This window comes from Neovison vison, chromosome 7 (assembly GCF_020171115.1).
Source record: "Neovison vison isolate M4711 chromosome 7, ASM_NN_V1, whole genome shotgun sequence".
Classification (NCBI taxonomy): domain Eukaryota; kingdom Metazoa; phylum Chordata; class Mammalia; order Carnivora; family Mustelidae; genus Neogale; species Neogale vison.
This window is the reverse complement of record NC_058097.1, coordinates 32,411,516-32,427,147: the sequence shown is the minus strand read 5'-3', so window position 1 is coordinate 32,427,147 and position 15,632 is coordinate 32,411,516. Positions and strand designations below refer to the sequence as shown.

The 15,632-nt window shown below is 41.3% G+C and overlaps 1 protein-coding gene across 4 annotated transcripts in view; it reads right to left on the bottom strand.

The window, feature by feature from the left end:
* The window catches only part of BRD7 (bromodomain containing 7), a 37,443-nt gene extending 22,037 nt beyond the window's left edge, over nucleotides 1–15,406 (bottom strand). For 2 of the 4 annotated variants that reach the window (XM_044256188.1, XM_044256187.1), the window contains exons 1-4: nucleotides 15,217–15,406; nucleotides 14,573–14,781; nucleotides 1,427–1,556; nucleotides 1,033–1,090 (exon numbers count right to left, since the gene is read on the bottom strand). In XM_044256188.1, coding sequence (XP_044112123.1) covers nucleotides 1,033–1,090; nucleotides 1,427–1,556; nucleotides 14,573–14,781; nucleotides 15,217–15,265 — 446 coding nt within the window. In that variant the 5' untranslated portion in view covers nucleotides 15,266–15,406. The remainder of the gene's footprint in view (nucleotides 1–1,032; nucleotides 1,091–1,426; nucleotides 1,557–14,572; nucleotides 14,782–15,216) is intronic. The other 2 variants (XM_044256186.1, XM_044256189.1) reach the window with 1 other exon arrangement.
* Between the last annotated feature and the right edge of the window lie 226 nt (nucleotides 15,407–15,632).

Here is a 15,632-nt window from a genome sequence, read left to right as displayed (position 1 = left end):
AGCCACACAGGCACTCCTAAGAGAGACCCTGTTAAGTGGATATCTTTTAAGTTGACAGCATTAAGCTACATCCTGGTCTTATGTTAAAAAAATAAAACTTCAAAGGGAGCCAAAGCACTTCAAAATCATACAGTCTAGTAGAGTCAGAACACCTACTATTTACCTGTTCAAATTTGGGGACAAGTAATGAATGACTTACTTAAGTGTAAAGACTTGAGATGTAATTTTCTCATTTATCCTGTTAACACCAAAAAGGGAGAGAGGCCACTACCTTCTCGTCTTAATTTCAAAGCTGGAGAGGTGGTGAATACCGAGAGCACAAGAGGCTTTAACTTACAAAATGATGTGTAATGTGTTCTGGGGTAGACAAAGGACAACCCAGTGAGAAGAAAGTTCACTAAGAGAATGCATGCCCTCCACCCATGAATCCTCTGCAAATAATAGGTCTTTGAACTTAAAATTCAAATTCCGAGTAGAGACAGGTATCAAAAATATGTATTTTAATAAAGATGGAGTTATTTTTTCCCCTTTTATGAACTTAACATTGGTTTAATCTAGATACTGTAAATTTTAGAGCAAAATTTTGCATGTAAGAAAGGGTCACAAATTCTCTTTAGTTTGTTTCTTCTTCCAGACTTAATAATTACTGAATATTCGCAGCACGATAAGCACTGAACAAATATATAGAAGGTATTTTCATCTATTAGCGAAGTGAAAATATCTGTATTGTTTATTCCTAGTTTAAAGTTTCAACATCAGAAGTTACTTTAAAGAGAAATTTGCCATTAAGAGTATTATGTAACACTCTTCAAGTTGCCAGTTAAAACAAACCAAAGGAGAACATTTTAAAGTTAGCTTCTTAAAGTACTTTCTACTGCCAGGCAAAATATTTATCATCCACTTTAAAATCAAGTACATTTGGATTGAGGCCACAAAATGTGGCTTTAAATAATCAAAAATAGAGAAGTGGTTTGGATCCTATATTTCCCATTTTAATTTCCAGGTTATAAAAATGTTGGAAAAAACATTTACCTCTGTAATTGTCTCATCAGTTGATTCAAAGCTTCTTGAAGGGGTGTCTGTTCTACTTCTAAAGCAAAGAACAAAGGGAGAGTATTTTCAAAAGGAAGATTCTAGAGAGTATTGTTTAGCTTATTTTCTATGAGTTACCTCATATCCATCATTAACTATCTCACACAGCAATTCCATTTCTCTTACAAATATACTGAACTATGAAAATTTCAACTCAAAATTGAGGCTAATTTAAAGCTCTTATGCAGTGACAGAAAAAAGAACACTTCAAAAAATTCAATTAAACAGCTTTTAAAATTTAACTTAAAAACTAAAAACCCACTTTCCCTGGCTACAACCCTTAAAATAATTTCAGCCTCCTCATTCACAGAAGTTAATTCAGAGTTATTCCAACCTTCTTGTTTGGCTAAGGAGCTTGCAAGAGGCTTCTCAGGAGGCAAGTCTAATCTTACAGGGGCCTGGCACTGGAGGTCTTTTTCTGCCTCATTCTCCACGCGGTCCCGATCTCGCTTCTTTTTATCCTCCTAAATTAAACAAAGGGAAATAATTTAGAGTTACTTCAGAATTAATACCATAAAAACAAATAATACTCATTTCATTGAAAAAACAAAAAACAAACAACAAACAACAAAACCCAAAAGCAAAAAAAAAAAAATCCCTCAGAAAAGTCTTAATAATGAAATCTTAATGTATTTTACTGCCATCTACTGGAAAAGGAGAGAATCACAGTTCAAGGGCAAGGGCGGAGGTGGGAGGTAGTGCTTCTATATATATCCCAGAAATAACCAATTAGAAAAATAACTACTATACACAAAAGATAACATACCTAGCAATAAATCTAATAAAAGATGACCAATACCCTTTGGGAAAAATTTTAAAAAATTATTGAAAATTCATTGTGGAAAACCAGAATAAAGGAGATATACCATGTTCATGAACTGAAAGATAATCAATTCTCTCCCAAGTAATCTAGAAGTAAAATATAATGTCAGTGAAAATTTAAGACAGAATTTTTCATGAAATTTGACAAGCCAATCATAGAATTTATCTTAAGAGTGAGTCATCAGGAATAATCTACACAATTTTGAAAAAAAATCACAATAAGATGTGTCATATCAGATAGTATTTGTATAAAGTGATAATAATTAAGATAATGTGACCTGACAGACAAACAGACTAACATACAGAGTCCAGAAACAGACTTATGCACATAGAAAAGTCTTGTTATATCAGGGGTGGCATAAAAAATCAGTAACAAAAGGGTAGTGCTGGGATAACTGGATATCTACAGTTATAAATAAAATAAAAGAAAATAAAAAAAAAATAAAAAAAATAAAAAAATAAAAAAGAAAATAAAATTAGATCTCTCCTTAGTGTCATACACAAAAGGAAACTTCAAGTAGACTAAAGACTTAAATGTACAAAGCAAAGCTTTAAAACTTTAGATAAATATAAGGAATCTTCATGACCCAAGAGTAGGGAAAGATTTTCTTACCCAGAAGCAAAGCCAAAACACTAGCTATTAACTGAGATAAAGTACTTCTAACATAAAAATCTCATATAAAGTATTAGCAAAAATTACAAAGAGCATTTATTCAGGTAAAATTCAGGTAAAAAGGAAAATGGGTAGAAAATGGGTAAAGGATATCACAGGTAATTCCTACAAGAAACCTGAAATAAAAAAAATATGAAAACAAGCTCAAGCTCCGGAGAACTCTGGGAATTATAAATTTAAAAACTAGAATTTCATATCTCTGATTGACAAAAATTTAAATGCCTGAAAATGTCAAATCTTGATGAAAATGTAGAGAAATTGGGCTCTCATACCTTATAGATGGGTGAGTAAATAGGTACAATCACTAGAACAGTGAACAATATCTAGTAAAGCTGATGATGCCTTTCCCCTACTACTCAGCTATTCTATTCTTGGGCATATACCCTAAAGAAACTTCCTTTCACACAGTATACATGAAGAATAGGTATAAGAATACTTACTGCCACACTCTGAAATAGTAAAAAATTATGAATAATCCAGTATCTACCAAAAGGAAAATGGATTAATATATTATGAATATTTAGACAGCAGGCAAAATTAATAGGCTAACATTACATTATACATCAAAATGTATGTTAAGAAATATAATTTCTAGGGGCACCTGGGTGGCTCAGTGGGTTAAGCGTCTGCCTTTGGCTCAGGTCATGATCTCAGGGTCCTGGGATCGAGCCCCGCATCAGGCTCTCTGTTCAGCAGTGAGCCTGCTTCCCCCTCTCTCTGTCTACTTGTGATCTCTCTCTCTGTCAAATGAATGAATAAAATCTTAAAAAAAAAAAAAAAAAGAAATTTCTAGAGACAAAAGTTGAGAATAAGTGTTACTAGTTTTGTAGTTTGAAAACGCATATGTGTATATTATTCACAGATCTATGTAGAAGTAGTAAAATTACAAAAACAAGTATGCAAGCGATGCACATGAAACTCATGAAAATGGTTCACTCTAGTGCAAGGGAGAGAGGAATGAGATTCTGGAAGAATACACAAAAGGCTTCAACTGGATCTATACTCTAATTTCTTAAAAACAAAAACAAAAACAAAAACCCCAAAACCAAAAACATCAAGCAAAAGGTACAATGCTGAAATCTGCTAAAGCTGGGTGGTTGGTATCCAGGTAGCAGTTTTATCATTTTTTAAAAATTAAATTTCTGGTAAAATTGTCCAAAAATGTCGGTTTATGCCTCTGACAATCAAGATTCTCCACAAGATCTTATCAACTCCAAAACTACTTTCTTGCCTTATGTCCTTATTTTTGTCCTAGTATCTAGGGCAGTGGTTCTCAAAGTGTGCTCCTTGACCAGCACCATCAGCTGGGAAATTGCTAGATGTGTAAATTCTGAGTTACAGTTAGGTTTTCAAGCTTCAGTGCACATCAGAATCACCTAAAGAGTTTGCTGAAACCTTAATATCTTGGTCCTGTCTCCAGAAATGCCCTTTCAGTAGGTCTAAGGTAGAGCCTATGAGTATTACCAACATGTTTTCAGGCCATTAGGGTTGCTGCTATAGGAATCACAGAGTATCACTGACACAGGGCTTCCCTTCTAAGGGTCCAAAGCATCTAATACAGAATGTATAACTGTCTTAAAAGCTCCAGAGAAAAATGCTATAAACTGCACTCATCATGCCCTTGATCTCAGTTACTATCAAGCTGACTGGGGTCTGTTTTTTATGGCTTCGTGACAGACTCTGGAGCAGCAAATCTTGACGTTGGAAAATCTGTATCTTTTGCCCAGAAAACCTGGCATTAATCTTTTGTAGGCTGGAAGGTTTCCACCTGTTCAATGGAAAAAGACCCCCTAGAGATTCAGATTCCTTCCTAGTTAACGTAAATTGTGGAGTGAGGACAGCTTGGAAGGCAAAGCACTCTCCTAGGTGGAAAGAACTAGGACCATAGTGCCAGGAATCTAGAGCAGGGGTTGGCAAACTTTTCTGGTAAATGGTCAGATAGTATATAATTTAGTTTTGTGGTCCATAAGGTCTGTCACAACTACTAACCTTTGCCGTTGGCATGAAAGCAGCCACAGACAATACATAATGAATAAGGGTGGCTGTGTTCCAATAAAACTCTATTTATAAAACCAGGTGGCACCGGCCATGGTTGCTGATGGTCTATGGGCTCAAGTTCTAGCCCCGGCTTCATCCTTAACACACTCTGTGACCTTCTTAGGCAATTCCTTTTATCATGAGGCCTCTTCATCATCCATAAGATAGAGATTTAACTGCTGATTTTATTTATCCTAGAATGTCAATGAGATGGTGAAATGAGGTCAACTAATAGAAAAGTTGAAAAAGTACCAAAGAAAGGTACTACCTGATAACTTTATCTTGCCAGCATGGTCTATGGTAACCACCTTATTTTCAATGACAAGAGAATATAGTCTTCTGGGCTAGGGTCCAAAAGAGAAGAGCATATAAAAACCTATATCGGAAATTACCCTAAATTGAATGGAGATACTGTAATGTGTTACTGGCAGATTAGGAATTAGGAGACCAGGCATCTAGTTTACCAGAATGGGATCTTGAACAGGTTACCCCACTCACTCACTCTCAGTTTCATTTACAAGATGCTTTGAGCTCTACAGTTCCCTCTCCACTTAAAATTCTGATTTCAACATTCTTATTTTCTTCATGATTCAGAATATAGTATAGAATCTTCCTGCGAATGTCCCTTACTAAAGTTTACAGAGATGTAAAAACAAAAGTTAACACAGTTATGCTCAATAGTTAGTGCATTCTGCCAGTTACATGTACAGAATGAAACAAAAATACTAGAGCCATTTAACTTCAGGTAGCCAAGGAAGAGGGTTTAGTTACAGTTTATAAATGGGCTCAGTTTATAAATGGGTTTGCCACTTATTAGCTATCAGATTGTAGATAAACTATGTAATTTTGGGGGACTAATTTTCTTATCTCTAACATACACAAAAGGGGCACCTGAGTGGCTCCATCGGTTAAGTGGTCTGCCTTTGGCTCAGGTTATAAGCTCAGGGTCCTAGGATTGAGCCTCGCCTTGCTTCTGGCTCCCTGCACTGTGCAAAGTTGGCTTCTCCCTCTGCCCCTCCCCTGGCTTGTGCTCCCTCTTTCTCTTAAATAAATGAAATCGTAAAAAAAAAAAAAAATATATATATATATATATATATACACACACACACACACACACACACAATAGTACCTCAGAAGATTGTTTTGAGGATGAAATAAGATAGTGTATGTGGAATTCCAGTGAAGTACTCACTCACAGTGTTCACTCATTCATTCATGTATTCAGCAAATAAATGAGGTTCTACTGTGTGGATACACACTGGTGGATAAAACACACACAGCCCTGCCCTTAGGCAGCCAAGAACATTAACAACAGAGACACACGTTAAACAACTCATTAAAAAAAACCCAAACAGATTTCATGGGGAGAGTAACTGTCGGGTGAATCTAATTTAGACTGGACAAGTGTGGGAAGGCTTCTATAAGGAAGTAACATCTGAGCTGAGATCTGAAGGACAGAATTTAGCCAGCCGGCGGGGGAGTGGGGGTTGGAAAGAGCATTCCAGACAGAGATGTATCCTCAGTGCAAGAAGGTCCAGGCAGTAGAGGAACCATGGCTTTCTGTTAACTACAAACACACTGGACTTAATTTCAGACTCTAATTTATTCACAACTCAATAGCAAGTTACTCCTTTGTGAATGATACTTTTGAAGCAAATCTCTGTTCATATTATGATTCCAACACTCACTGTACTATGTTACAAACACATCTGTCTCTGTTGCTGGAGTTCCTCGTGGGTAGGGTCCCCTGTTATTTTCAGCTCTGTACCTCCAAGCCCAACAATGCCTAACACATAATACTTGCAGAATTACAGGAAACAGCATGAAAAGAGAAAGTGAAATATGCAAATTAACAGCTGAAGTCCTTAGTTTTAACGACTGTCCTCCAGGTTGACTACTTTTGGAGATCTAGATATAGATACAGATCACTAACTATATTCAAATAAATAATTCCAGAACTTCCCTGTAACAGGTGATTTTAGAATGTAATTGAAAAATCAGTCTTACTACTTTGCAGTGATGCCTCATTCCAGCAAAAGAGCATCAACAGATTGAAAAGAGCATCTGCTGCACAATTTAGTCGTTAGGTCTCCTTTGTCTTCCCCCAGCTTCCCAAGACAAAATGAGAAACACTTTCCTCAGGACTCCCAGAACACTTTATTTATACCTCTGCTAGAATTTACACCAGGCCATGAACTTTATCTATCCTTTTACATCTGCTTTCCCAGCCCAACTCGGAGCTCCTCCTATATGGCAGGAACTGTATCTTATTAATCTTCCTCATTTGAATCTAGTACAAAGTCTGGCACACAAGACGTGTCCAGTAAATGTCTGCTGAATAAATAAACGAATAAATAGCCTTTCCATCAGAGAAGCAACACTACTCTTATGCTTTCAGAGTCCTTCCTTCTGTAGTGGCACAGCTGGCTCATTTGGAAGTGTGACTCTTGATCTCAGGATCATGGCTTCAAGCCCCACATTGGTACAGAGATTACCACCAAAAAAAAAAAAAACAAAAAAAAAAAAAACAAAACCATAAATAAACTTTAGGGGCACCTGGCTGGCTCATTTGGTAGAGCATGTGATTCTTGACCTCAGGGTTGTGAGTTCAAGCCCCACGCTGGGTGCAGAGATTACCAAAAAAAAAAAAAAGAAAGAAAAAGAAAAAAGGTTAAACACACAAACACAAACACACACACAACAAGAGGATAGCCTCAGGAGGAAACCAGAGTGGGAGGATTTTCTGCCATGAGATCCAGGGTGTGGCAGATGTCACACCAAACAAATCAATGAATTGTTTTGACCGAATTTTCATTCTGTTTAATTATAGTCATTCATTTCTTCTTTCCAGTTTTGAGCTATCTCATCCTCTATGCCCCAGCTCAGCAATACAATGAGATACTAACAGGACCTATCCCACATCTGTTATTTTTAAGAAGACAGTAAACATGATGGCATACAATAAACACTCAAATGTTGGTTTTCAGTACGTATCCCCCTTGGAATCTAGTTTAGTGCTTTAATAAAATAGGTGCTTATTGGAATTTATTATATGATGGCTTCAAATTCTCATTAAAAGTTTTAATCTCAGCTTTATAAATATTCTATACGTTAATGCTTATGATTTAAAATTTTAAAAAAATCTCTCATTTTATCCTGCTAAGATCTCTAGCAAAGGGACTAGTCTAACATCTTTGGCATCAAAACCTGAAGCTGACTTGCAAAACTGTTAAGACAGAATTTGGGTTATGATTATGTTTTTCAGGAACATGGGTCTGAGTTTCAATAAAGGAATTCAGAGCTCTCATCTGAGCTCTTTCATTAGAAAACCTTCTAGGTAGTTCTCCTTACACCCAGCCTCTGCTCTTCAATAGCTGCTAGAAGCTGCTAACAGATTAACATTACTAAGGCACTCAACTTTTATCATTCTTCCACTCAGAAAGTCTCTGACTGCTTAGGGTCAACATATTCAAGTTCAAACTTCTTCCTCTGACACCTCACCTGCGGTTCAGGTCTCATCCCTTACCCGCCCCCCCTCCCTTTATTCTGTGCTTAAAAAGAAAACTCCTTTCAATCCCTTATATACACCCTCACACTGGCCCAGCTCCCTGCTACCGTTCTCAGCCCTCGCTGGTATGCAGCGTCCTAACCTCCGCTTCTCTCTGCAGCGCGGTGGCGTTCTCTTCAGGCATCGCTTCTAAATCAGTGCGCAGGTGAAAACTGGGTCGTCAGATTACCTTTGAAAATCTCTACAGTAGCCAATAAAGGGCCATACTCACGGCCATACACACAGGATCCTTCACGTTTAATTGTACAAGATGAAAAGAACCTATGTTACAAATATAGCTCAGAGTATAGTTGATCCCATGTTGCCTGAACCATGCAGTGTAACATCACGATGTTCTAACTTCTAAAGACAGCTCAAACGCGGCCTCCTGAGCCAAGTCTTCTGTGATTCTCCCCAACCAGCCCCAGTGCCTCTCCAGAGCCTCTTGGAGCTCGAACTCTCTGCCTCTGTTAGGACACAAATTTTAACCTCCCACTCCTACAAAGGGAGTGGAGGGCGCTGTCCACTCTAACAACTCTTTTCATGTTAATGACCTCCTGAGTGCAGGATTTGAGTTCTTGTTCTGGCACTGTGTGACTATGAGCAACTTACTAACCTCTCTGAGCCTTAGTGTTCTCACCTGTAAAAGAGCAGACCGTGTGATCTTTTACTTCTGGATATGTATCTGAAAGAACAGATTCCTGGAGAGATACTTATATGACCATGTTAACAGCAGCAATATTTATCACAGCCAAGAGGTAGAAGCAAACCAGGTGTCTACTGATGATAAATGGATAAACAAAACATGGTATATTCATTCAACCCAGTATCATTCAGCCTTAAAAAGGAGGGAAATTCTAACACCTGCCACAACATGGATGAACCTCCAGGAGAGTATACGAAGTAAAACGAGCCAGTCACAAAAAGACAAATACTGTGTGATTCCAGTTCTATGAGACACCTAGAGTAGTCAGTCACACTCACAGAGAAAGCAGAATGGTGGAGGGTGGGGGATATGGAGAGTTGTTGAATAGGTATAAAAAAGTTCTGGAAATTGGATGTATAACAATGTAAGTATACTCAACAGTACTGAACAGAACACTTAAAGATAGTTAAGATGGTAAAGCCTATGCTAAATGTATTTTACCACCATTTTAAAAGAAGAGATGGTAATGCCAGCTTGATAGATTATGGTCAAGAGTAAGGGGAGATAACATATATTACACAGTAACCGCAGGGCCCAGCCTGTGTGTTCTGTGTACAGTATTCATACAGTTTTTTTAGTAATCAGGTATGTGTGTTATGTGTGAATGGTTGTTATTTCACTTAAAATGGTTTTGTAAACACTTTTGTAGTTTTTATAAATCACAACACTATCAGTGTAATGGCCAACACAAAATTTTACTTACTGCCCCTCAGTTTTACTTCACTGCCCTCTTGTGCCTATATTACTAGGCCAAATGATGTGAGCATTTTTCATCAGCTGTTAATTTGTTGTATGATGTGGAAATAAATAACTTGAAAATGTAAAGCTGGACCTTTAGGAAAGGGTCATGTTATACATAGTAAGAATTATGCCAGCACACAAATTCCTTTGCAATCACTCAGCATTCAAACGCTCAGGGGAAAAAAAGAACATAACACACTTTCATATGGGTGGTGTTTAAATGATGACCTGATTAAAACAAAAGTATACACACCCACACACATACAGTACTCGTAATGCTCTGGTTGGTATTAAATGTCACCACTCTACATAGAGAAATACAGATACTAATGTATCTGTTTGGGCATTTTAAACTAATAAAACCAGGGCCTTCCATACTCAAGAGAAGAGTATTGCTTAACTCAAACACTTCTGAAAAATTACAGGGTTTTACGTTTTATGTGTGTGTCCTTCCCCAAAACTTTATCTTCCACAAGTAATAGATCCTCCATCCCCTTCCCCAGCTAAAAGACACTTCCCAGCTTCCCTAGCAGCTAGGATGGCCATGTGGTTAAGTAAGTTCTGTGTGATGAAATATAAGCAGAAGTTACATATGCCTTTCAGAAAAATGCTTTAAAACGGAAAGGGCATGCTTTATCTTTTCCCTGCATTCTTCCTCCTGCTGCATGGAACTGACAGAAGCATCACTCCTCCCTCAGAACCACACATCCCCCAGCCGCTCCGAGGCCCATGGGTGTCATACAGCTGATTCTCCCCAAGAAGAGACCGGAGACAACTGCTGTTCCTACAACTCCCTGGAGATCCAGAACATAGCTCAGAGAGGAGTGTCCTTCTGAAGCCTCCCTCCCTAGACAACACTATCAAAAGAACACCGCTCCCCATCCCCAGTCTGGCCTACAAAAAAACAGATGACCCAAACAGCCTCTACAGAACCAATGACATCTCAGATAATGTCTCCTGGTCCCTGGCCCTGAATCCTGGGGAAATGGAACCTAGCACAAATTCACTGCACTTCTTTGAGTTTCCATTTTACCTTTTATAAAATGGAAACTAACCTACCTGTCCTATTCTGCAGGGTGTTCTGTCCAAGTAAGACTATGGATGCAAAAGCATCTTAATTTACAACAGAATCAAAATATAATGAAGGCTAATGACATTTAGAGCTACAGTCGAGAAAGACCAGAGTGGCTAGACCAGATGGAGAGAATTCCAGGAACTTACCCTGAAGATATCCTTATAAAATTATACAGAGATTTGTGTCCATGAGACTCACTGCAGCTTTATTTACAGCATTTAGGCATAATATAAAATAAAATAAGGTACATCAATATAACCAAATACTATGTAGTTAATAAAAAGAATGAGGTAAGTGATAAAAGAAATAAAGAGCACAAGCATATCAGCTGGCGTTATGGTGCCAGGACTAAAATTGGAAGTGGTTAAAAGGGATGACCTCACCTCCCAGTTAAATGAGATGAACAAAGTAGAGAAGAGACTATAGGGGATCAAAGTCGCCCACACACCTGGGAGATGAGAGGCAAGTGGAGGGAGGAGTGTGCAGATCACAGATAGTAAGCTACCACCTCCGTGCAGAAGTGGCCACCTAGGAGAAGAGTTCAAATCCCAGCAACCTGGAAAAGCTCAAACCTGGAGCCAGAAAGTCTCCAGACTGGATGCCAGTCAGGAGTGGGGAGAGATGCTGGACCGAAAACGAGCAGCGGCTGGGAGGACCTTCAGTCTCCTTCCCTGGTTGGCCCCTGAAATACCAGCAGTCAGGTAATAACCTTGTTTCAGGAGGGATTTTTCTCTGGAGAACAGACACCTGGGGGATCCACCAAAATGATTGGGTGTCTGTTTAGTGACTCTCCAGCTGACAAACTGTCTAGACACAGAGTATTTCATCAGGCTGTTGTGTGGCACATGGAAATAAAGACAGACCAGGAAGGCTCAACAGATAACAGTTAAGGATGCGGTTAACGTAAAAAGAGGAGACCAAGAAAATAAACTGAAGAACTTGAGGGGAAATAAGAGACAAAGCAGGGAACAAAAGAAAACAGGAAAAAAAAAAAAAAGGCAACAAATCCATCAATTAGTATCCTCAGGGAAAAACAAGAATAGGGTGCTATTAAACAAGGATAATGAGGGGCACCTGAGTAGCTCAGTGGGTTACAGCCTCTCCCTTCAGCTCAGATCATGACCCCAGCGTGCTAGGATCGAGCCCTGCTTCCCCCCTCCCTCTGCCTACTTGTGATCTCTGTCAAATAAATAAATAAAATCTTAAAAAACAAAACAAAACAAGGACAAGGAGAGAAGAAGATGCTTTCAAAATTCTAGGAGACAGAATTTTTACTCTGGAATTCCACGCTGAGCGGAACTATCAAGCTATAGGAGCAGACTATATTAGGGTAGACTAAAGATGTTCAATCACATAAGTACTTAGAAAAACCTACCTCCTATGAATGCTTCCTTAGAAGTTCCTAGAATTAAGATTCCACCAGAAAAAGGGAGTAAATATAACATGGGATCCAGGAAAGAGGCAAAGGAAGGTCCCAGAAGGCCTAGAGAACAAATAATCCAGACTAGAGCAGGAGGTCACAGAGGGCTACAAGATGGATGTCTCAAGAGGAGGGCAACTGTTTGGCCATGTGAAAAACAGAAATCAGATGGGTTTTATAAATCTGTCAAGAGTTTGGGAACAGGGGTGCCTGCGTGGCTCAGTGGGTTAAGCCTCTGCCTTCGGCTCAGGTCATGATCTCAGGGTCCTGGGATCCAGGCCCATTGGGCTCTCTACTCAGCAGGGAGCCTGCTTCCCCCCGAGCCCCCCCCCGGCTCTGCCTACTTGTGATCCCTCTCTCTCTGTCAAATAAATAAATAAAATCTTAAAGAAAAAAGTTTGGGAAGAATTGGTACATGATAACCAAACCAATGAAGTAATTAACAAGGGACCAAGACCAGATCTGTATTTATTTTACGTGCCATAAGTGAACAATAATTAAACAGTGAATACTGATTTAACCAACAACTGTGGTGTGCCTATACTGGGAGAACAGAGGAAGAGAAACTGGGGACAGGAAGCGGTATTAGAACGCTAATTTAAATTCTCATTTTCTATAACAGATCTGTAAAAGATGTAAACCGATAAATCAGGAAATACCATAAACCTACATTTAAAAAAGAAGACAGATACCCCAAAAAACTCTGAAAAGTTTGGGAAGTAAAACTCTAGGCTGGGGTAGGAGACTGCTTTTGTGTTAAAAGCCTTGGGCGCCTGGGTGGCTCGGTGGGTTAAGCCGCTGCCTTCGGCTCAGGTCATGATCTCAAGGTCCTGGGACCGAGTCCCGCATCGGGCTCTCTGCTCAGCAGGGAGCCTGTTTCCTCCTCTCTCTCTCTTTGCCTGCCTCTCTGCCTACTTGTGATCTCTCTTAAAAAAAAAAAAAAAAAAAAAAGCCTTGAAGTACTCTTAATTTTTAAAAAATATGTTCAAGAACATCTTTACAAATAACAAAAAATAATTTAAAAAAAAAAAAAAGAGAGAGACGGGGCACCTGGGTGGCTCAGTGGGTTAGGCCGCTGCCTTCGGCTCAGGTCATGATCTCGGGGTCCTGGGATCGAGTCCCGCTTCGGGCTCTCTGCTCAGCAGGGAACCTGCTTCCTCCTCTCTCTCTCTCTGCCTCTCTGTCTACTTATGATTTCTGTCAAATAAATAAATAAAATCTTTAAAAAAAAGAGAGAGAGACTATGTGAGGGACTAAGGTAAGGAAAATTTATTGCCCTCCTTTTATTCATTTCTATATTGCTTGAATTTCTTAAATCATATGCATATAGCATATGGAAGAAAACATAAGATAGTTCTATACACTGACACAGCCTAGCCAAAGGCAACTAAAAATTGAGGCCAAAAAAATAACAGATTTACGAAATTCTAAAGAGTCTCTAAGATTTAGTGACTTCCCATGTGTTTAATCACATGGAATAGAACACTGCTGGTACATATAAACAAGAAAAATTACAAAGCTAACTTATGGAAATCTATTCTCAAGACCTAGTAATGGATTTAGTAAGTCACTCAGAGACAGGTTAAATCTGGGAAGTGCAGAAGTCTAGGACAATTCCAGATATGTGTATGATCATCCATGAAAGTTAATTATTATTATTTTGCCCCTCTTATGAACCAATAGCACCTACTCCCCTCTCCTTTTTCCTATTAACTGCAAATGGTTAAGAAAATGTTTATTTTTATCACTGGTGTGTCATATCCCTTAAAGGTCTCTAATTGAATTTTCTCTTCAACAGACTCAAGCTTTAAGATCAAAACTGCTCATTATATATCTGGCATTATAGTATTTACTTCAGAACAAAATCTGAACCCCCAAAAATCCCGTTCACTTCTGAACTGATTTTTTTTTTTAAAAAGATTTTATTTATTTGACAGACATATCACAAGTAGGCAGAGAGGCAGGCAGCCAGAGAGGAAGGGAAGCAGGCTCCCCGCTGAGCAGAGAGCCCCAGCTAGATCGATGTAGGGCTCCACTGCTCGATCCCAGGACTCCGGGATCATGACCTGAGCCCAAGGCAGAGGCTTTAACCCACTGAGCCACCCAGGGGCCCCTGACTTGATGATTTTTGACAAAGCTCCAACACTGAGGCTTTTCTGAGCATGACTTTTACCTTCCCTGGGTGGAGAAAATACTCTGACACTGCTCCTGAAGTTCAGGACTTAGCTGCTCGCTCACCGGCTGTGAGAGTAACTAGGAGTATAATTAAATCGAGAGTTGCTGAAACTCACGGGTGATTCGTGTTTCTGTGCTGCCCTGCTCCGCCTCCAAACAAGGCTGATTTTACAGGCGTTTTAGCGTCTCGTTAGACACAAAGAGAAGTAAGGCTGCCAGCGGGCGGCGGGAACTCTTGAAAAGGGGTACCCCCAGCAACACGGAAGCCAGGCAACGACATTTACCTTTACTCGTCTCCGTTTTCTCCCCTTTTCTTCCCCTGGAAGCTGCTTCTCTCCTTTCTTTCGCTTTTTCCGCTTTCTGTCCTTGTGTTTATCATGATCATTTTTGTCTTCGAAGAGGCTTGAGTCGTGCCCCGAGCTGCCCGTGGAGAGCTCGGTGACCTCGTTCCCTCCCACTTTGAGGACCAGCTTCAAGGGCTTCTCTACATACTCTTAAACAAAAGGAGAGAGCCTGGATTACCGGCGGACGCGCGGGGGAGCGTCCACAAAGCAGAGGCAGCGTGGGCAGAGGGAGAAGGGGCGCTACGGCCGCGGCGGCTGTGGGCACGCAGTGGACGCCCCGCGAAGCACCTGTTGACTGACGGACACTTGCCCCGAGGGTGTCCCGAACGCTGCGGGCCTCTGGGCGCCGTCTCACACGTCCCGGCAAGAGCCCCGCCGGGGACCAGGGGTCTGGGGTTCGAATGCGGCCCCCCGCCTGGGGTCTGCGCGGCCTCCGGCGGGCCGCGCCCCCTTCGCGGGTCCCGGCCCGCCTCCGGAGCTCGAGAGTGGTCTCGAAGGAGCGAGGACCCTCCTCCCTCCCCCACCGCTCCCAAGCCTGGAGTCGCCGCGGGCCCGCCGCCCCCGCACCGCGGCCCACTCCTCACCCTCATAGAGGTGTTTGTCCGACTTGTGCTTCTTGTGCTTCTTGCCCATATCCGACCGGGCCCCGGTGCCCGCCCCCCGCGCCAGGCCCAGGCCGTGCGGCGCCGCTTCCGGTCCGGGCCAGGCAAGCGGAGGGCGGGAGCGGGGCCCGCGAGACCCCGCGCCGCGAGGCAGGGGGACGGCGTGCGCCGGGCGGCGCGAGGCCCCTCACGAGAAGACGGCGCGCGAGACCCGGCCGTAGCCCGAGAGCGGCGGCGGGGCTGCGAGCGGCCGGCGCGGAGGCGGGAGAGAGGGCCCGCCGCGCGCGCTGGGTGCGGCCGGCTGCCCGTGGCGGCCCCTGGCGGCTGGAGGTGGCTCTGCAACCCGCGGGTCGGGGGCGGAGCCCGGGCTGGGGGCGGAGTCCGAGTTGGGGGGCGGA